Raw genomic sequence first — 22,005 nt, 5'->3', positions numbered from 1 at the left:
CCTGAGGAACACCACTCGTTACTGGCATCCACTCAGACATTGGGCCACTGACCACCACATTCTGAGTGCGGCCATCCAGTTCTTTATCCATTGAGTGGTCCATCTGTTAAATCCATGTCTCTCCAGTTTCGAGACAAGGATGTCATGTGCGACAGTATTGAAGTCTTTGCACATGTCCAGGTAGATGACATCTGTTGCCTGTCCTCTATCCACCAGGGTCGTGACCCCATCGTAGAAGCCACCATATTTGTCAGGCACGATCTGCCCTTGGTGAAGCCATGTTGGCTGTCACCAATCATCTCCTCATTCTCCATGTGCCTCAGCATGGTTTCCGGGAGGATCTGCTCCATGATCTTGCCATTTCTACGGGGCTCAGTTGCTGGCAGTAGCATCTGGACTCAGAATTATTTCATCAAGAATTAAATGGAATGAAATATTCTTAACGCTGTTTTTTCCCTAAATGTTGTCCTGTAAATACGTATAGCTTTGCTTCATCTGTCTCTGAGCTTTAGCCTTGGCCATGACTTCAGAACAATGCCAACTTACATACAAAGAGAGAAATAAAGAAAACACAAAAACCCCAACCCTGGAGGTCCGGGGTATGTATGGATTTAATTTTCAATCTAACTAGTATCCATTCCTGTAATTTTTCTCTAAATATGTGATAGAAAGGTCTTTCTTCCTGAAATGAGGCTTGAATCCCCATGCATATACCAAAATACCCAATTCCCTTCTAGGCAGTGAAAAGGGATCCAGACAGCATTTCTAAAAAACATAATCATCTAGATCAGTTTTGAATTGGCTCAGTTACTCTGTTCAAACAGGAATGTATAAGGGAGAACTTCATTCATTATGTAATGGAAAGCCTGGGATCCATCATGTTTTCAGGAAAATTAAACCACAAAACAGATATTGCAAACCACAGACTTTATATCAATGCTAAAGAGAAGGTTTACTCTTTCTGTTTTTAAAGCACAGAATAATTTAATGTTCTGAGCTGGTGTAGCACAAAACTAAAGGCAAGACAAAGGCAAATACATTTTTCTGAGTGAAAATATCAATTTGTGTTATAATATCCCCTTCAGGGGAAAAAAAAAAAAATCCCTGACCCTTGAGAAAATCCTGTCTGTTCGAAACCCCACGTTTCAGCCGTCACAGAAGACACCGCATTGGACAAGGCCACACATTCTTACCTGCTAGTGCGACCAGGTGAGGGAGGCAAAACCTATTTGCCAATGCGATTAACTCAAGTGTGTCCAGTTCCTGACTGGAGGACAGTTGCTTGGTATACAAATAATCTAAAACCGCTTGCATGGAGGTCTTGTTTATGTTGGGAAGAACTACCTGGAAAAGGTATTTAAGAGAAGAGTCTGTAATAATGAAGGAATTTCCATATAGAGTCCACATTTAATTTCTGCCACTTTACCGGACTGTCTCTTTTCCTCTTCAAGTCATTTCAGAAATACAGGGAAAACTTTTTTTTCAAAAAAAGAGATTTCCCATTAAAGTTCAAGAAGCTGCCAACAGGTAAGCAGATCTGGAATCGGATCCTTTGCCAGCTTTCATACAAGCAACTCTACCAAGTTCCTGGAATTGGATCCACATCAAACAGTGAACCTGTTCAGCGCTTTCTAGCCTCTGAGTGGTCAGCACTGTGGGATACGTAAAGCCACTGAGCACTTCCCGAGCTGAACCCCCCTTGGCAGAATTCTTGAGCAATGCAATCAATCTCCTCCTGGCAAGGGATATTCTGGGGATTCTGAGAAGAACAGAAACCAAAGGATAATAAAAACCCCACCCCTCTCAGTTTGTTTATAAATAACCAAATTATTCAAGTAAATGATGGGTAGGAAGGGACTGAGAACTGAAGAAACGAGGCAGAGAAAATGTAAACCATTTCTGCCACACACATGTAATTACATGTAACCACTGTGTAGTGAGACTGCCAAGACTAGGACAAAAGCTATCTAGTTTCTCGCCAGCACAACCCTAACTCCACTGCAGGGAAGCCTAAAAGAAGAGAAAAGGAGTGTTAGAAAGCCTGACTGTAACCTATCACTGTAGCATCTCAGCTGTAGTTTGCATACACAGTCACTCCTCCAAAGAACAGGGGAAAACTGATTCTTGCAGGGCTCAAGGCTGCAGCAGGTAAGTCTGCTTCCAATAGCCAAGCTACTCGAGCCCATTGGTCAGCAGCTTGTAACGCACATCATCATAACTCAAGTCACCCTGGCACTGAAGAATGCACTGTGGTACCCTGAAGAACTTGCAGTGAAATAAAAAATGGCAGAGCAGAAAAATAATAATGAAATTATTACGAAGGATTAGATGTACATATAACTCCACCTGACTGCTTGGAAGCAGCCAGCACATGCTTCCTGCTAGGCAGGAGTTAATCGTTGTCTAGCTGGTTGTTAAGTCTTTGAGGGCTTGTGAATTTTTCTTTCAGCTCTGCCTGGACAGATGATATTCAGACCCAGATCTGCTGGTGCTGAAGCATGAGCCTCTGACGCATATCAGCCGCTCCGGGAAGCAGCTCAGTTCTCCGAGTAAAAGGAGCCAGTTGTGAAACTCATTCATTATTAATATATTTTTGTTAGTGCAGAGAACAGTACATTCAGTGAATGAGTTTATAAAATGTTGTCCCAAATACAGAAAAATAAGTAAAAACTAGGTGTTTTGGTTTTCTTTTTAATAAACCGGTCAATTCATATCCATCTATATTGTAAAACTTCCAAAAGCATTACTGAATGCTTTGAACTCTACAAAATGGAACCTACATATTTTAAATTGGAAAGATAAGCTAAGACTGTTAAGTTAATCATTAAAAATAGGCTGGTAGAAAATGAATGTATATTCTTCATTGCCAAATGTTCCTTATTAGAATCAAGCTATGTATTTTTAATGAACCACTTGTCGAGCCTGCCTCTGGGAAAGGAAGCATGTTTACAGCTGTATTAGAAGCAGCAAGAAAAATCTAAGTTTCCAGAATATTAAGTACAAAAAACCTGAACTCTTCATATGAAGACGACCTGTAAGTATGGAAAGGAACAAGAAAATCAAAACGAAAAAAAATCAACACCTGGGTACGGCTAAGACACAAGAAAAAAAATACTAGCAGAGTGTTTAGAATTTGAAAAACAGACCATGAAAGCACATGAAAACACAAGGCTTCTGCTGCAGCATCGTACTTCGAGGCACCGAGATCTTTTATACTGTACTTTATTCCTGCATTACTTAAGAGGACAAGCTGATGCACTAGGGAATCTGAGCTTAGTGTCTACTGAAGTACTGTGAAGCCAGCCCCCTTTTCTAGTTTAACACTCCACATTCTTTAATCCTCCTTTCCTCTAATTTCTTCCTCAGTACTCCTGCTCAAAGTATTTTCTGTAATGCTTCTGATTGTATAAATATATATGCACACAACTTGAAAACTTATTTTGAAGCAATTCACAAATCAATATTTAATTTCCCTCCCTTTTTAATATTTTAAGGGATTTCAGGTTTAAACACACGTTCCAGCATCGGAGGAAGTCTCATGCCTTGCAGAAAATACGTTATCCTCCTAGGCATCCTAACTTCATGCCTTAAGAAGAAAAGCATCCCAAGTCTACCAGGGAAGACTAAAGAATCATTCCAGGGATTATTGCAACCCTTCAGATAGATACAGAATGTCCTTCCATCACTAAATCCATCAGACATGATAAGCAAAATAGACAAAAATGGACAAATACCTCACTGTTGGAGCTTTCAATAAATGATCCTCCAAACATAGCAGACATCCATTCACAGCTACAGATCAGGAGTGGCTTGTGGGCATTTATGGTTCCATCATCCAATTTAAATGTCACATCTGCCATGGGAACAAAGAAACAGCCATGCTGCAAGTCTGTGTTTGAAGTGAAACTGTGTCTCAAGAACGTGTTTCACTCGCACATCGTTAACCAAGGATTCTTCCACTTCCCACGACCCCTACCCTGAAGATAACTAGAGTTTTATAGAGTTAAGTAAAAAGCCTCACTTAGAAGGGGGACATTGGATCTTCAACACTTTGGAAAATAGGGTCAGTTATTTAGAAGCTTGTGTGTAGATGTTAAGAAATTAAACTGCACAATCCCAGGTTGGTACAGTTGGCCCTGAGCAACACTATAATTTTGGGCTCATCCTTCCTCTTGGAACAATGTAAGCTGTGACAGTTTTTGAAGTCTGTGAAGTGACAGTAACATGAATGAGAAAAGAATTAGTGCTTTTCCCATTAAAGCATGTATTTACTTACCAGAAAATGTTCCTTTGCAAAGGCACTCTTTTATCCGATTAGCTTTTCTGACATGAAATGCTTTAGTAATCTCTTGATTCATGAAGGCTTCTTTATTCATAATATTCTCCACCATCATTCGCAAATCAAATACTTCCAAGATTTCAGCAATCTGAGCTAGTCTTGTGAGATCTTTTTCATTTTCATCCAGTTGCCCTGTGTATAAAAACTGCAGAACAGTTTTAAAAGGTCCGGCCTGCACAGACGAATCCATTTTTACCACAGTTACAGGACACGTCCTATTCGAGACAGGATTCACTTGCATTTCCTTATGCACACTAACAAACCCCTTACCCCAGGATGACAGAGATCTTGTTGCACAATTTGTTTCACTGAGTTCAGGTTCTTGCAAGTTTGAAGAGTCAGTACTTTCTAGTGGGGAGATTTTAACATCAGCAGATTTCAAGGACATCTCGTCGCTGTCACCATTTGTCTCAAGGTGACTTGCCAGAACATCCTTATTTGCATTTTCTTTATTACGCTGTGTTTCATCCAAGTCTGGACTTTCCTCACATTCCATTAAGAAAAGGTCATAAAACTTTGAAGAGGAGGTAGCTAGGTAAATCTTGTGAGCAAAAATGCAGTCCTGCTCTTGGAGAACAAACAGAACATCTGCACACAGTGGGCTGTCCAATAAATATCCAGCTTCATTCATGCTCGGCACAGGACACTCAGGAATTTTGATAACCGGAGGAGGGGCTTTTGGAGGTAGGAATGGAGCCTGAAGCAAAGGTTTTTGGACCTTCTTCAAATGAGATTTCCAGAACTGCAGGTGTCTTCTGGAGATCAGGGCAGCTCGAATTGCATTGTCAAACACATCTTTAATCCCAAACTGGTCAAATACACTGGTTTCATAGTATGGTATCCCAAGTTCCTTGGCAACCTCTCGGCCTCTTTCTGGTGGTAAAATGTCTCCTCTTTTTATTGGCCTAGGGTTAAACAAAAAACAAACATTCTTACACACATCACAGAGAGTTACTCCAGGAAGCATGGAATTTTCTAAAACGTCTCAGCAAAATATCTCTGAGATAACTATAATTCAAATGAAACAAAATATAAAATTAAGCCCACAAAGCCCTTTGGAAATCTACAACCATGGCTCCACAAACTTGGAATTTTGCTTAAGTTTGGTGGCGTCTTTGCAATGTTACTAAAAATATGTAGAAATCATTTGCACAAAATGGAGCAATCCTTCTCTCTGTTAAAGGGAAATTTACACTAAAAATGTTGATAGCATGCTTGAGAACTTTCATTATCTAAAAACCCTCCTAACTTCCCTTTCTCCTCAGATACTCTGTCAGGATCTTTCTTTGCATCCATCATTTAAACTCAAATGGAAATTTTCATGACGCAGAAATGCGACAAATATAGCTAAATATGAAATGAGAGCTATTTCTTAAGCTTACCCTTTTAAACACCATCACAGTAGCCTGTGACAAAAGTGTAACACACTTCAAGAGCCAGACCTGTTTTGGCTGTAGAAGCATAATGTGGGAATGCATGAATTTCCAGAGCACCTCTAGTACATGACATAGCATAAACAAACGAGAAAAAAGTTTGGGCTAGGATCCATTTTCCCAACAAAAGAAATCATCTCACCAGCAGACACGACCCAACAGTGCGTTCTCTGAGCACACCATATTGGGCAGACACACGCTGGTACAGACTTGGCACACTCCAGACAACAGCTTGCTTTATCGCCAGCTAATAATCGGTTCAGGTGGCAGAAATCTGTGCTAAACACGCGGAGTACCGAGTCAAACTTTAGTAATGGTGAAATCAGAAAGCAGGGCAGAAGAATAATTTTGGGAGTTGAAAAAACCACTTCCTTTCGAAGAGTCAAACAAACAGCCCACCCCACCCACACAACCAAGAAATGTTTAATAAACAAACCAACCTATGAAAATCATATTGCCGAGTCAAGAATTTGAATACAATGCAACGCAGTTTTCTAAGAGCCCATGAAACATTAATTCAATCCCTTTAAGGAAATTTATTACAATGCAGTCTTTAATTACCTGATCATGGATATTACTTCCATGAATCTGGTCTCATTCAAATTCATAAAAGGAGGAAATGAGAAGCGAGCAGGTAATTGTGGGACTGTTTGGCCCACACATGTGAATGCTTGTCTTTTGAAATGGAAAAACAAAGCTTCTCCAGAATGACCCCAAACTCTTTTAATCTCAGAACTTCAAAAAATTTAATTTATAACTACTTTATTTTCTGCCATGATCTAGGATTACATTTATAAAAAAGCCCCCAAACACTGAGAGTTAAGAATGGAGTAGAATCTGTTGGTTTAAAACAGTATCTGATAGTAGTGACAGGGTAGGACATGATACACATTTTCAGATGGATAAAGACATATATGAAAACTCCCAGGAATCATTATTCTCTCTCTATTATTGTAGTGTTCAGGCACCTAAACAATTTAGATGTCCAATGTGAAAAAATACTGTGGGAAACACACAATAACTGTATGTGTTAAAGAACTAACCAACTCAGACAACAGAACTAGAAAAAAACACATGTTCTCATTTTACAGAAAAAGGAAACCAGGCTCTACCACTTCTCTTCTGAAAGTACGGTACCTGATTACCAAGACAATTTTTTAAAGAAATTCTATTTTTGTTTAAAGTTTACCTTGCCAAAGGCCGTCTGCCTCTGTTAACAGCCTCAAGATCTGCATAACGGAGATCTAGCTGGCAGCCCACCAGAATGACAGGTGTGCGAGGACAGAAGTGCTTGATTTCTTGATACCACATCGTCTTCACGTGATTCAGGGAATTAGGATTAGCAATAGAAAAGCACAGAACCACTACATCAGACCTAGAAAAGCAACAAGAAGATATCCAATTAAAACCCAGACAACACGCTTTCCACTGACTCTTCACCTATTTTCATCACTCCAACTTAAAGCTACTCCACTCCACACTTAAAAAATGCGCTGACACCCAGATGTCAGAATACATGTTCGTGCAGAGGTCTGATAGAAGCTACACATTTCACCACAAAAGCATGGAGCACAAAGCCACATACCTAGGAAGCACTGCCCCTCCATGCCAAGAGATGATCCCTGCACGTATGAACGGAGCACTAGGAAGAGAGGTAGGGCTGCTTGCCATTCTCTGCGCTTACACTACAGTTATTCACAGGCTGTCATTGCTCAAGAAATAATTCTGCTGACTGGACACCTAAACTGCAATTCAGAGATCGCTGGTGCTTAGGAATTAGAAAGGAGTTATGACAAACTGCGCAACAGCCACACAGGCAGACACAGATCACTTCTGAACTTGTCATGGAGAAATACCTTTACTGCACCATTTTAGGTACTGAGGTGGGCTCCTCTGCAATACCCTTTGCACAGCAATTCTCCAGCACCTTTAATAAATAACCTGCTAGAAGGGCAAATTAGCGGAGAATGACCGCTTCCACAACAGAAGCAAAAATAAACATTACCATGAAAATAAGGTCAGTAGAGTGTAGAGTAGGGCAGTGCCTTAAATCAGAGTAAGCATGACAACATTTGCAGGCTTTTAAAGGTTTTAAAAAAACATAAAGTACTTCACTAAATAAACTCAGTTTATAAATCATAAGCATGAGGATGAAGGTTGACAGTTCATCCACTAAACCACCACCTAGCTCTTGTCAGACCTAGCACCCTAAGGCAGAGAAATGCTTGAATACTTTTCTCAGGGCATTTCTAACTTGGGTCCATTTCATTATTTATAAACTGGGATGGGATGTTACAAAGCAGTTCTCAAGCTCTTGGGTCTGTCATGGGGAAAGAAAAAAAAAAAAGCAGAAAAAAAGGTTGAGTTGAAATTCTTAAGAAAATTGAGGCGAAGGGAGTTACTGCTACAGAACTGTCAGCAAGATAAGCTCAGTAATACCATGTCTATCTCACTTCAATTACTCTTTGATTTAGCACAAAGATGTTGTGTCTGCAGATTGTGTAATGTATAGAGCAGCAGCAGTGAATCTTAACATTCACCTCTGAAATAATGAAATACCTCTTCAGTACTGCCGCTTTCTACGTTTCATGGAGGGCACAGATATATCCAGCAAGAGCCTTTCTCAAGATAGCTGCAGACAATACGGGTAGTGCTGTGAGCATAAATCTAATGCAAGAGAAATGCTCCTGCCCCAAGTCTGTAGCTTACATAAACTGCCACTCGTGTCATATTTAGAAACGAGGCCCTTTCAATGGGAAAGTCACCTACTGAACAGTGAAGTGGAAAGCAGCTAATACACTGGTCTTCTACATAATCGAGGCAAATATCCTTTAAATTCAAACTCGCTCTATTCAAGGTAACGCAGGAGTAAAACCTAGGCCCAGCAGATGTTTGCTTAGCACCCAGAAAGCAGAAATCTATATACAGCTAAAATTAAAAAACTGTGTTACATATTCCAACTGGTCAACTGTTGTTTAATTCAAGATCATCAGGACTGCCGGCGAGGCAAGTGTTGGCTGTCTGACTGGTCCTAACTTAACTAAGCATCTTAGAGAGACCGACTGTCTTGCATCCTTCAGGAATTAATACCCTAGCCAAGTAACTGCAGACACGAGTATCCAACCCTCCTGACTCTACAAACCACAAGACACTCATCACGTCTCCCTCCCAGAAAACTGAAAGGAAGCAGAGTTCCAGCAGGAGTTCACAGGCAGGAGATGACAACAGCTTCCCTATGGCGCTGCTGCTGCCCGATGCTGGGCTGGCCACAGATGTGGGCTCCTGAGAAGAGCCAGTGACGATCTGTGTCCTCAGACTGGACAGGCCCAGACTACCCTGCAGACTGGCCCCAGCACAGCCCCGCATGTGTTACAGGCCTTGCCAAGCGAGTCTCACGTTTTTGCTAGAGAGCTGCATGTGGTTCTTGAGCTGTCTATGGGGACACGCTGAGAGACTTGGGCTTATTCAGCCTGGAAAAGAGAAGGCTCCAGGGAGATCTTATTGTGGCCTTCCAGTAGCTGAAGGGGTTTATAAGAAAGGTGAGGATAGACTTTTTAATAGGGCCTGTAGTGACAGGGGAAGAGGTGATGGTTTTTAACTGAAGGAGGATAGATTTAGACTGGACTTAAGGAAGGCATTTTTTATAATGAGGGTGGGGAGGCACTGGGACAGGTTGCCCAGCTGTGGATTGGATGCCCCATCCCTGAAAGTGTTCAAGGCCAGGTTGGAAAGAGCTTTGAGCACCCTGGTCTAGTGAAAAATGTCCCTGCCCATGGCAGGGGGGTTGGACTATAGATGGTCTTTAAAGGTCTTTTCCAACCCAAACCTTTCTGTGATTCTGTGAACTCATCACCTCTGACTTTCCCTGCGCAACCATAAAACTGAGCTGGGGAAAGCTGGTTTCTTCACCCGTCACTCACAGCACACATAACCTTGCACTGACGGACATTTCCATCTTACTGCCTTCCGAATGCAGTGAAAAAACAGAATAAAGAGGTAAAACAAATGTCATTTGCATTTTATTTATCCTGTGTTAAAACCTGGACTTCCCCATAAAATTAATATCCTGAGAATTCTGTACTGGACAGGAAGAAATAAATGGCCGTGTGCCATAAGGAGGACAGATGGGAAATCACTGGGTAGTGACAGTTCACATGCTGAACCAACACCACAGCCGGGCCTGCTAGCTCACAAAATATATCCACCTTATCATAATAAATTCGGTTTTCATTCAAGTCATAAGCATGATTTGCACTCTTAGTACAAACTGGAGACTGTATTATACGAGGAAGATTAACTCTCTACATAGGACTCTGAACATCTGGGGAAAACTGCCCTTTAGAAACTTTAATTAAAAAACCTACAATTCCTTTTAATGTCAAGGCACTTTTACAACTTGCTAACGTCTCAGTATAAAGTTTAGTTTGACATTTGTTCATAAAGGGCAGAACCTGTCAGGTTAAAGTAACGCATTAATATTTCCCGAACATTAAAAATTTACCAATGTTATTTTAAAATTCTCAGGGAACATTAAAGGATAGGATTTGAAAAAAAACCACCCTAATTTATTGCCATTTTTGTGCGGTTTTGTTACTTGGAGAATGAGAAAGGATGAATCAGGTTTACTTTTGCTTTCTTCTTTCTCTCTGCAGCAATATATTCACAAATATAAGCTGCTTTTTACTAAAAAGAAATGTCATAATTATTTCCCAGTAAAATTTTGGAATGATTCAAGAAGCATTTCCATAGACTTGAAAACCAAAATGTGCTTTAGAACTCCATCGCATTCCCCCTAGAGGTGGGCAATAGATCAGGCACTGTGTGCATCCACCTTTGTTAAATACAATGAAAGTGTTATGATTACACTTATGCATATGCTGATGTTTGATACTGAAGTATCACAAGAAACATTAATTATTACAAATAACTCTTCAAAGAGAAAGGGTAGCTTGGATATCCAACACATTCTCTTGTAGAGTCAGTAGTACATGTTGGAAATGCATAACTGATTTATTCTTACATTCTGCTTTCCAAAGGTTTATCAGAAGAAATTGTGAATCATCTACTGTATTATTTGAAACATCTGAACATACTTAAATATCACCAAAACTCCTAACTCCTGTGTGACTCACTCGAGCGTGTGAAAACCCACCGGTGAAACCCACTGCATCACCCATGTAAGAAAACAGGTTTCTTTCTATTCGCTGGGGCTCCAAACAGGAGAGAACACGATGTTGATGTGTGGCACTTGGCAGATGGAAAAGGGGAACAGATTCTCTCAGCTGAAGGCAGATCAGCCACCACTCACCTCTCTGCCCCTTCCTGGCTGCCCAGACTCCTGCACTGGGGTCTCACATTAAAGCGTAAGAGCACTCCACGCTCCCCTTGGAGTTGCAGAAAGAATTCTTAATGCAAAACATACACACCTGGGGTCAGCCCTGCTTGGCCTAAACATAGTTATGGACTACCTGTAGGAGGCTTCTGTGGGCAAGGAAAGAACATTACCACCATTCTGAGAAGCAACCCAACTACGTAACTTAGGTGTTACCTCAATGCATTCAGCAGTATTTTCCCAAAATTGAATAAGAAGAACTTCTGATGGAAGAAAACTACCCCTTTTTAGATTTCAGAGAATGAGAAGAAACCCTGAAGAGCACCAAATCCCGGGCAGGAATCAGCACGTGGTGTGCTGCCGCCCTGGGAACTCTCACTGTGTGAGTTAGGCACCATACCAGATGTACCGAGAGCAGCCCAAGTCACTTCCGAAAAGCAAGGAGTACAGTGCTGACAAAGACAGGACAACTTTAAATTATCAACCTCAGGCTGCAGCAGTGGTCAAGCTACAGGTCACCACTGCAGCCATCTGGAAGTTACCCTGCAGTCACTACAAAGAGAACTCCTGAGCTGAGGGAGGAAAAGCAGTATATTAGCAAAGTAACACGCCTTTCTGACAGGGCTGTTGGAAGCAGCAGAGAAGTTAGTGCTTTCTAACTAGGGCTGTTTTGTGTAACAGAGCGCTCTGTTTCTCCGGGACTGAGATTTTGAAAGACTCATCTGCTTACATGCTATGTGTTCCAGAGCTGGTGCAGTGAGCTGCTCTGCGGATGTACCTGCACACCACGTGACTGAGCCATCCCTCAATGAGCAACTGCTACGTTATTTTCACTTATTTTAGACAGGATGTCAAGGAAACAGCAATATCAAATGATTCTCTCATATTTTCCATGGCAAGCGTGTTTAAAAATTTAATGTTCCACAGTCTGAATCTAGAGTTCTATACTGTGGTGCTGGCTGCCGACACGGGTTTATGTCTCATTAAGGAAACCGCCTTCCTTCTGAAATGTACACACTGCACGCTGCTATTGCTGGTTTATAATTCACAAGTTACTGGGAAAAAGCTGCTGCATGCAAGAATTGCTGGTCATGTATTTGGGGTATCATTTGCCATACAGTCATGGAATAATACTGTTGGGTTTGGAAAGGGGAAGAAATAAAGCTGTGAGGAATACAGAATGGGAAGAGGAGATCTCTGATCTGGAAATCAACGCAGGGAGTGGGAGAGGAGGAAGACTGAATTGTCTTGTCATGCTATCTTATAATCTTTCTACAGGACAAGTCAAAAATACATATTCTGTTTTAGAGAGCTTAAACGAGACTCAAGAGTTAAATTTGACAGATCAGTTTAAGGATAGACAAATTACATTTTGGCTGACAAGAAGTCTGTTGCACATATTTAATCAAATCAAACTTTAAGAATAGACTGAGAGGGGAGGGAAGAAAAACCCCAGTGGATTTCTCCTATTATAATCTTTATTTTTCCCTATTTTTAGATATCAGCTTTCTCTGAGAAGAAGCAAGCTTGAAGTAAGGAGTTTAATAGAATTTTACATAGCAAACAATTTGGTAAAGGTCCATCCAATTTGTTAGACTCTCTTGACTTTACAAGAACAGTTAATCCTTAGACATGTATTTATCAATAAAAAGTTTTGCTTTAACTCCTGCCCTCATATTTTTTTTCCCCTTACACACTTCCCATAATTTTTCCCAAGGTTCCTCAGAAAACTGCATCACAGCTGAACTTATCCCACTTGAGACCCAAATTTGACAAGAGCTATTTCTAGTGTCCACCTGCATATTTCTTCAACCACCCAAAAGGAAAGATGGTGTAGGGCAGCAACCCGAGTGCAAATATCAGCTCCCAAATTCCCAAACAGGAGATTCAAGCAGTAGAAGGTTATCTAAGAATTAAATTAAGAATTTATGGCTGAACAAAACCCTGCTGCATCTCCATGTCAATCCAGATACAATTTGAAGAAAGAGATTCACTCAGTTACACAACATTCTTCATGCATGCATCTCACCGAGCTGAAAAAAAACCTGTGCAGATAAGCAAGGCTGATAATGTTTTAAGTGGACCCAGTTTTTAGTAGATGCAGTTGCAGCCATCAGATGAAATGAGAAGAAATTCATTAAGTGACTGGTGAGCATAACAAAATGACCTGAAGACACAGGACTCATGTGCACACACTCAAAACAGATGAGAGGCTAAGAAAACTAAAATGCAGGGGTGCCTGGCACGTGGAGAACTGAAGATATCCAGGTAAGGCAGGGCAAGACCATGCAGTGCCCTGGATGTGGTAAGGAGAATCAATTAGTTCTATACTTTACCGACAGCAGTGAAGCTTCTTAAGTACTGGTGTAAAGTGCGAAACTTTCAAAATGCCCTGAAATATATTCAGATTTTGTGGTGAGTAGCATGCAGATCTATTTCTGAAATTTCTGTAGTGTCATTTCTAGTAGGAAACATTAGTAATAAGAAGACGATAAAGCTACCTTTAAGAAAATTGTATATTTCAAGACTGTGCTTCAAAAATGGAGTTTCCCCATGCATTCCTTACAAAGAATACACCATTCTTAAATCATAGAATCGTTTGGGTTGGAATGTTCAGCATTTTAAAATCTCTTATTTCCTTTGAGATGCTCATGGGAAAACAGTTGCGCATTTACAGAGAATGACAAAAAGCGATTAAAATATCTCATTTTTCATTGCAAAAAAGTGTAAGAACTACTTTTGTTGTACAAATGCCAGCAATAGTCCTAAGAAGAATGTCAGAGTTGTGTGGAACAATGTAACAAGAGGAAAGCAATTTTATTTTTAATTTAAAGGACTGCTTACACAGTCTTGGAACTTGGTTCATTTCATTGCTGGCCATAAGAAGTAAAGTCACCCATAATTCTAGTTCAGCATTTACATATGAACAATTCCATCTGAGTGCCAAACAGAACTTTGCAGTTGGAACAGGAGGCTGCCCGCAAGGTGGCCGAGCACAATTCTGGGCCAAGTTTTGCCAGCAGACTCAGTAAAACTCTTTGGATCCAGGTATGTTTGCAGTATACACATCCACCATAACATACCAATACATGCCTTTTTTCCTTTCCCTGGAGCAGAGGTATCAATCACTGCACTTCTATTGCAGAAACAAAAATTCTATGGCAAATAGAATTCCAGAGATAGTTAATTGAGGCTGAAATATGGAAATATTGTGTGTATCACATGCAAAGTTGTGGTTTAGAAAAGTAAGACACAAAGCCTGAACACCAAGTCAATGGAGAAGGATGAAAGAAAATGATAGAGCAAGAGAAAGTACAGGGGTAGCTGGAACGCATCCGATCCACATGGGGCAAACACCTAAACTCACAATATCATACAAAGGGACTGATAAGACTATAGCTAAAAATGTTTTTCTAAGACATATCTCAACTGACTGCTGTCTCCAGAGAACTGTCAAGAAATAAAATAACGAGAAAGAAATTCACAAAACAATGGAGAAACCAGGAATGTCAGGGAAGGTGGGCTTTTCGAGCTTATTTTCCATTATGTAAGGAGACAGGCTACAGATAAGAACTACATGCTATCTCTCTATAGAGAACAACTCACTTTCATCAAAGATACTGCAGAAGGATAAACGAAAGAAGTAGTGAACTTTTTCTTTACTCCCAGCCCCATCCTCTAAATAAACCCCAGGAACCAGTCATCGAACAGCAAAACATACTGAGTTTAAAATAAGTAAGAGGAGATATAGTTATAACATCATTTGAAGCAACATATTTAGAAGAAAAAAAATTATTTCAAGGTAGGGGAGGGAGGTAAGAATCAAAAAAAAAAAAAAAGAAGATCCAAAGCTAGGCCCCCAAATTCAGTAAAAGTGTGATTCCTCAGGAGTACTGATAAAGAACACAGGTACGAAGACAGGGACAAGACAAAGAGGGAAGTAAAAATCCTGGTTTGCATCCAGTAGAAGAGTGACTTCTGAAGTCACAGAAGACATGAAAACTGAACATTAACAGATGCTGGATGCATCTCTTTCTCTGGGGAGAAAATACGGACTATTGTATTTTTCGCTTTGGGCTATCACCAAACCAAGCCTACTCCTCTTTTTTTTTTTTTATTAACATCAAAAACACTGTCAAGAAATGTTAACTGGCAAGTTGATGTCACAAAGTTATTGATAAGAACTCAGTTTACAACAGTTATATCTGGTTGTACAGAGGGGTTTCCGTACAAGATGCACGGGAATGGGTCGTAACAGCTCCAGGGGAGGTTCAGACTGGACATTAGGAAGCATTTCTTTACTGAGAGGGTGGTCAAACACTGGAATATGCTTCCTAGAGAGGCAGTTGATGCCCCAAACCTCTCAGTGTTAAAGAAGCATTTGGACAATGTCCTTAATAACATGCTTTAACTTTCGGTCAGCCTGTTGGACTAGGTGATCACTATAGGTCCCTTCCAACTGAATATTCTATTCTGTTCTGTTCTAATATAGTCTAACATAAGTATGAGGAAATCCAGCCTGAGATCCTGAGACCCCTGGAGTAGAAAAAAGCTCAAGAAATCCACCTAGCACCTATTCACAAAGAAACAATTCACTAAGATCAAGATTTTGATGGAGAGTCCCTCCCAGGTTTAGCATTTCCAAAATAGTTTGACGTTGCCTTGCAGTCTTTCAGGACAGAGCCCAGATGCCCTTTTCTCACCCAGCCACTGACTTAGGAGAGCTAGGAAAAATATGTAATACCACAAATAACATTTGAGACATACTTTTTCACTCCAGCCCAGGAAGACTCAAAGCAGTACAGGTGTCTGTCTATTATAGACAGATTACATAGACATCAAGTTGAGCCTCAGACCCCAACAACAGTCATTTAGCACACACCTTTTTAAAGGAGGATTCCTAACAGCAATTCCATAGCAACCTCTTTTTACTCACAGTATGGAACCACAGTAGAACGTGGAGAAGAAAGTAAATGATCTGCATTAATCTGACTGGTTTAAGTATATTTAAGCATATACTTCCCCATCAACTAAATGAAAAAGCCTCAAATATTAATGTAGATAATGAAAGAAGAAAAAATAAGTGCATACATACATCAGAATAAAACCACTTGAGAATGCTCTCTCTCTGTGAACCTCTCTGCTTATTCTAATCTTTCTGGGGCTGATCAGTCAAACTCAAAAGAGAAAAAAATCATAACAAACAAAAAAATGTTTTTCTACAGGAGTTCTTCAGGATTTCTTGTTGAAGAATCTGAATAGCCTATAAACCACTATGAAGTAGATGGGGAGGCTCAAAATTTTGGTATTTGAAGATGATTTGAAGATACTGCCTATCGCTTTTGTGGCAGCAAAACTTAACAAAAGGAAGCAGCCAAGGTGAGAGACATCTCAAAACAACTGGATTCCCCATCAGCTGACCCTTGACTAACAAAGCAAAAGACTACCGTGTGTCTGTTAAGACCTACGGCTGCGAAGACACATCTCTGATGATCCCCTCCAACACATGCCAGCAAATGGCTCATGAGGCACGTGGAAGGTGGAGAATGACATAGCATAAAACCAAGGATAGCAAGACTTCAAGGGAAAGTGTGGGCTTTCATTCAAAGCACTTGTGAAACCTTGGACCTTCTCTGAAGAAAGGAGAGGAGCTGCTTGCCCACCCTCAGCTCAGGCACAGGCAGTGAGTGACAGAGGGCACTGATCTAATTAAAGGCAAACAGCGTAACTCTCTGACCTTGACCTGATCTCACTGCATCTGCTGAATGCAAATACCATTTCACTTCAAAGCTACCTGGGTTTTGTTTTTATAGTAGTACCATCATTACAGTCTTTTAAGAAAAACAAACAAACCAACCAACCCCTAAATATACTGGTGGAAGTCTTCAAATGTCAGTGACAAACCCCTGTTCAGCCTCGTTCAGAAGGTGTATTTCTATGGACTCAATTACACTGAAGTAACTGGTTAAGGGAATTGTAATCACACAGAAAAAGACGAATGCATGTGTTCCTTTGTGCACATACAATACCCACAAGGCTTATGAAACCCATTCACAACCAGAGGAAATAGTCTAAATGTATTTTAAGAGGCTCTGTCAGCAGTCTCACAGCAAGGCTCATGCACATTTGTAAGTCACGAGGAAAAAGCTGTTTTCTGTCCATGCTGTATGAACAGATTTTGTTTGGTCTACAGCTCATATTTGAGTTGCAAGTAAATAAATCATTCTAGCTGAATTAGCTGACAAACCACATGGATGGTACTGAAAATAAATATTTGATTGGGACTGAATTAACCATTTGCAGATCTGTGTTCATGGTTACACGCACTAGAGCTACACATATCAAAACCCAGGATATGTCGGATACTAATTAAATTGTAGTCGAACGTGTTTACCTGAAAAAAAATAAAAAAGAAAAAGATGCAAAGGAAAACCCAAAAGTGCAAGCCAGTCTTGTTCCCTTTTTGCTTTTAGAATTAGTATGAACACAATGACATGTTGACTCTCTCATTCAAAACCAGACTGGACAGGAAGAAAGAGGATAGTGAATCCCAACAAGTTGAAATGTAAATGAATATGTTTTCATGTCTTTACATATACAGTTGTGCCACCCAGGAAAACTGGTATATAAACCTTACTTGAGCTTTATATGAAGTTCCCACCTTATTTGCAGGCTTAGAGAATACAATAGCACAGTGACTAGATTGTTATTAATTAAACAAAGAGATTACTAAGATCTGGGGATCGACACGCTAATCATAACAAAGACATTGTCATTCTACAACATTCTCGAGTGATTTTGCATCAGATGAAGCCCTGTGAGACAGTATCAACAAATGACTGTTTGGCACCACGTGGCACCTAAGTTGAACTGAACAGGATACTTCCAAAACTAAAGCACACACTCTAGTTTAAGGAAAAAACCATGTCGTGCTATAAAACTGCAGCAAATATTTCCACAACTGGCTCCAGCCACATCCCCTTCCCTCCCTTAAGCTATCAGGAACTGTTTCCCAAAGCTCATAGAGGATTGTGATTATTAAATTAAACACCAGACAGTAGAATACAACCTGGATCTCACTCTCCATACTCCCCCTTTAAAGGATGGCAGTGTAAGCATTAACTATTCCATCCTCTGTGGCATTCAAACACGCTTCTCTCCGGTCACACGAAAAGTATGGAAAATACATTCCCTTTGTCAATCTCCCATCACGTTCCTATCTGTGAAAAATAAAGAATTAAGGAGGCTTTATCTTTGCTGCAAATCCTATTAACTGTTCACCTTGTCAGTGATCTATTCCTGTAACATTTTGTAAAACTGTATGGAACAATTTTTCCTATGAGCAGCAGATGAATTAATGACCTGCTGGTTCTTGTTACACCACGTTTAGGACAATTAGAGGTCTTGGCTGAGCATTTGGCTGAAATAAACCTTCCCCTGCACAACGGGCATATTCATAAAACAATTTTGAAGGGAACCAAAGGATTACATTATTCTGTGATCCTTCAGACAATCAGAAACATGGGAACTTGTAGGTGTAGCCGTGAGCAGTTTGGCATAGAACACCCCTTTCACTGTACTGCAAGATTTGACTCATCCATGAGTAGCCTGTAGCTCAACATACAGAGGGGATTTAAAATCAATTCCTATAAATGTGAACATTCAATAAAATAGATAAAATACTAAACAATTGGTTTTAAATGAAACATTAATAGATTTCAAAACAATGAAATACTTAGTGCTTACATTAATGGAATTCTATTTAGAAAATAGTTACTATAACTAGTTAATAGTTATATAATAGAGTTTCCAGTAACTTTCTGCATTAACAGACTCAGTCAGTGCTTACATTAATGAAATTCTATTTAGAAAATAGTTACTATAACTAGTTAATAGTTATATAATAGAGTTTCCAGTAACTTTCTGCATTAAGACTCGCAGAAAACCCACTAACAGAACAGCAGGTTTCCAGAACAGCCTTTTTAAGTTTATCAGGGTGTAACAAACCTGATTCTACACAAGTTCACTTCTGATAACATCACAACAGAATCACTGTGTTCATATGCTTAATCCCAGGAGATCTCAAGTTATTCATGTCCTCCTTGGTGTGTGTGCAGGATTAGAATCTAAGTATGTTTTTTCTCCCCCTCTCCCGTCCTGTCAGTAAATGTGGGATCAGAGTTCAGAACATGCCTGATTTTGCTCTCCTAATCTCTAGTAATCTTCTCAGTGACACAGTATCTGTTGCAGAATATCAGCAGGCCACATCAAAGAGGAACAGTTAGTGGAAACGTTAAGTTACATCCATATTTATCAAAGTAGGCTCCATATGCTGCCAAATGTTAAACCAGTATCTATTCACATGCTCAAGTAGCACTAAGTATTAAGGTGAATGTTACCTTAAAGTCAGTAACTTTCCTCACTCACAAAGCTTACTTAAAAATGGTACAGGTTGTGTAGCCCACGTATGTTGCTACTCTACCTCCTGATGTAAAATTCAAGATAATTCACGACTCTCTGAAAACTAACAGGGTGTTGTACACAAAGGAGGGTTTGTACAAACTGCCATACGGAGTTTTACAGCGTGAAAATTGAACTGGTGAATTCAGCCAACAGAACCCTCTCCAGCAGCTGTAGGGGTGGAGAATAGGAAAGACTGTCATCCTTCTAAGTCACTTGTTTCATCAGGTAGCAGGGAGAGAAGGAAAACAGTAAACTAGTACATTTTGGCAACATGGAATCCAAAACTGGGACTGACACTCTACAAAGGGAGTTCCCAGCTGTAAATCAGATAAATATCTGTCTATGGAAGTTTGATTATTTGCAGTGACTGAAGTAGATATGAAAAAGTTCAAGAAGGTGAAAAAACCTGCAAGGACCAAGACATCATAATGTCAGTTATGAAAATATCTGTCCAAAATCCATTTTCAGCTCAGTATTTGCCCAATACAGGTAATCTGTTCTCATTGTATGTATATTCAAATGCCTGCTACGCGGCTGTTCTGCACTGCCACAAGGCCAGATCTAATTACCATTAAACAAACCAGAAAGACTCTCACTGGCTGCAGTCCTTATTGAAACTATGCTAAAGTTATATTATACATGCTGGAAAAAAAAAAATTTAAAAAAAGTAATCCAGTTATTATTTTGGATTTCCCAGAGTTAATCAATTCACTAGCAGACACGATATTTACAGAAGAAAAACCTTGCCTTTCCTCAGCTTTAATTAAGAAAATACAGAAAAGCCTCACCTTCATGCAATTGGCTCTGCTCTCAAGAGGTCAGCTGCCCACTCAATATCACAGGTTTTAATAAAATATATATTTCATTGAGAGGAAGTGATGTTTCCCAACATCTCTCCTTGTTAGCTGCTTGTTAGGCAATTATATCATACACTGCTTATACAGGCAGGGAATGCTGACGTTCAATTTTGTAAAACTACAATCTTATTTTGGGATATGTTCCTTAAAATTCAAAATAGGACAACAGTTGTTGACAGAGCTTAGCAGGCTGTTCAAGGAAATGTAGCGTAGTAAAACTATGCTGCTTTTTAAATATTTATATCTTTTTAATCCTTGCAGCAGATAATCCTCTTTGCAGTAGGCAGGAATATGAATACCCTTGATTGGTTTTAAGTCCTTGCTTTTCAAAATTAAGATTTGCAATTTTTTTTCTGCCCTAAAATTTTTACTACAAGTATTACTTAAAATTTTGCTTGGATCAATTTACCTTCCGTAAGCAAAGCGCCTGTCTTTGTGGTGGTCCCCAAACGTATCCCACAGCCTGAGAGAAACACTCACTTCATCCACAACATCTCTTGAGCGTTCAAGGACCTGGTTCTTTCCCTCCATCAAACAAGTACATTCCTAATTCACCCCATAAGAAGGTCCAAAGCATACTAGACCAAGAGTCTATCACATACAGTTTTCAGCAAGTGCTGTACTTTATAAAATAGGCAACATATGCACCGTTCTAAAAACAGGCTTGATAAAAGCAGTTACTGTGGAATGAGAGACTCGGGGATATGTGGTTCAGACCATGGCTGCAGTAGAGACCACGCGTGAAATTGTGAGCTTATTGCTGCATCCTGACAAAGACAGGCTTGCCAGTAAGTAACAGTAGAACCCCACAGCACGTGCTCTGTATTTTGTACACCTGCAGTCCTTACCTCTTGGCAGACACGGTACTGATCAATGGCCCAAACAGTTGGTACGTGAGTTGCCAGCAGCTGATACTGAGTCAAGGTTGTATTGCACGCTCTTGCACAAATTAGACGAGTCTTGCCCACTGCATTATCTCCAACCACCACACACTTGATAGTTTCAACGTTGGGTCTTTCGTAGTCCATGTCAGTGTCCATTTATCAAAAACTGTAACAAGACAGTTAAACTTGTTTTCTCCTACTGTGCAAAACCAACGCTATTTAGAATGAGAATTTAGGCTATTCAGAATGCCTTCTACTTCCACTTCTTGAGAGACACCTGAAAAGGACCAACTCTAAAGGAAAACCTTGTAGAAAACTCTATCAAAGCTCGCGAGCCGTTCGTTTAAATACTGCAGAGTTATGCAAATGCATGACTACTCTGACCGCAGTTGGTTTATGCTGTTCACATGCTATTTTCACTTCAGTTTCTGTAAACACAAGCCTGTTTGCAGAAGATAGATCTTGGTGAAACAAGGACAGCTAGCACAAACTTAACCTCTTGCTAATACTTTTTATGCCAAGAAGGAGGAAAGACTGGACATCAGTGGGTTTAACCTGAAGGATTCCAGTATAAACCTGCCTTCTGTAATCTTGCCCATTCAGGATTTGATTTAGGGCTCTCCAAACAATATTGCTAACAGCAAGTCACCCAGATGGTTTTAGTTATATGCACACAATAAAACTGACTTGTAAGATG

General features: G+C 40.0%; 1 protein-coding gene across 1 annotated transcript; it reads right to left on the bottom strand.

The window, feature by feature from the left end:
* Nucleotides 1-1,185: 1,185 nt before the first annotated feature.
* RHOBTB1 (Rho-related BTB domain containing 1) lies at nucleotides 1,186-21,464 on the bottom strand (the record flags this gene model as incomplete). The annotated part of the gene is made up of 6 exons (XM_010147300.1): nucleotides 21,273-21,464; nucleotides 20,834-20,937; nucleotides 6,962-7,147; nucleotides 4,277-5,244; nucleotides 3,735-3,853; nucleotides 1,186-1,344 (listed from the first exon to the last, which is right to left on the bottom strand). Coding segments are annotated over exons 1-6 (1,728 nt in total), but the record flags the coding sequence as incomplete, so codon positions are not given.
* Between the last annotated feature and the right edge of the window lie 541 nt (nucleotides 21,465-22,005).

This window comes from Eurypyga helias, unplaced genomic scaffold, assembly GCF_000690775.1.
Source record: "Eurypyga helias isolate BGI_N326 unplaced genomic scaffold, ASM69077v1 scaffold6290, whole genome shotgun sequence".
Classification (NCBI taxonomy): Eukaryota; Metazoa; Chordata; class Aves; order Eurypygiformes; family Eurypygidae; genus Eurypyga; species Eurypyga helias.
The sequence above is the reverse complement of the archived record's forward strand: the minus strand, read 5'-3'. Positions and strand labels throughout refer to the sequence as shown.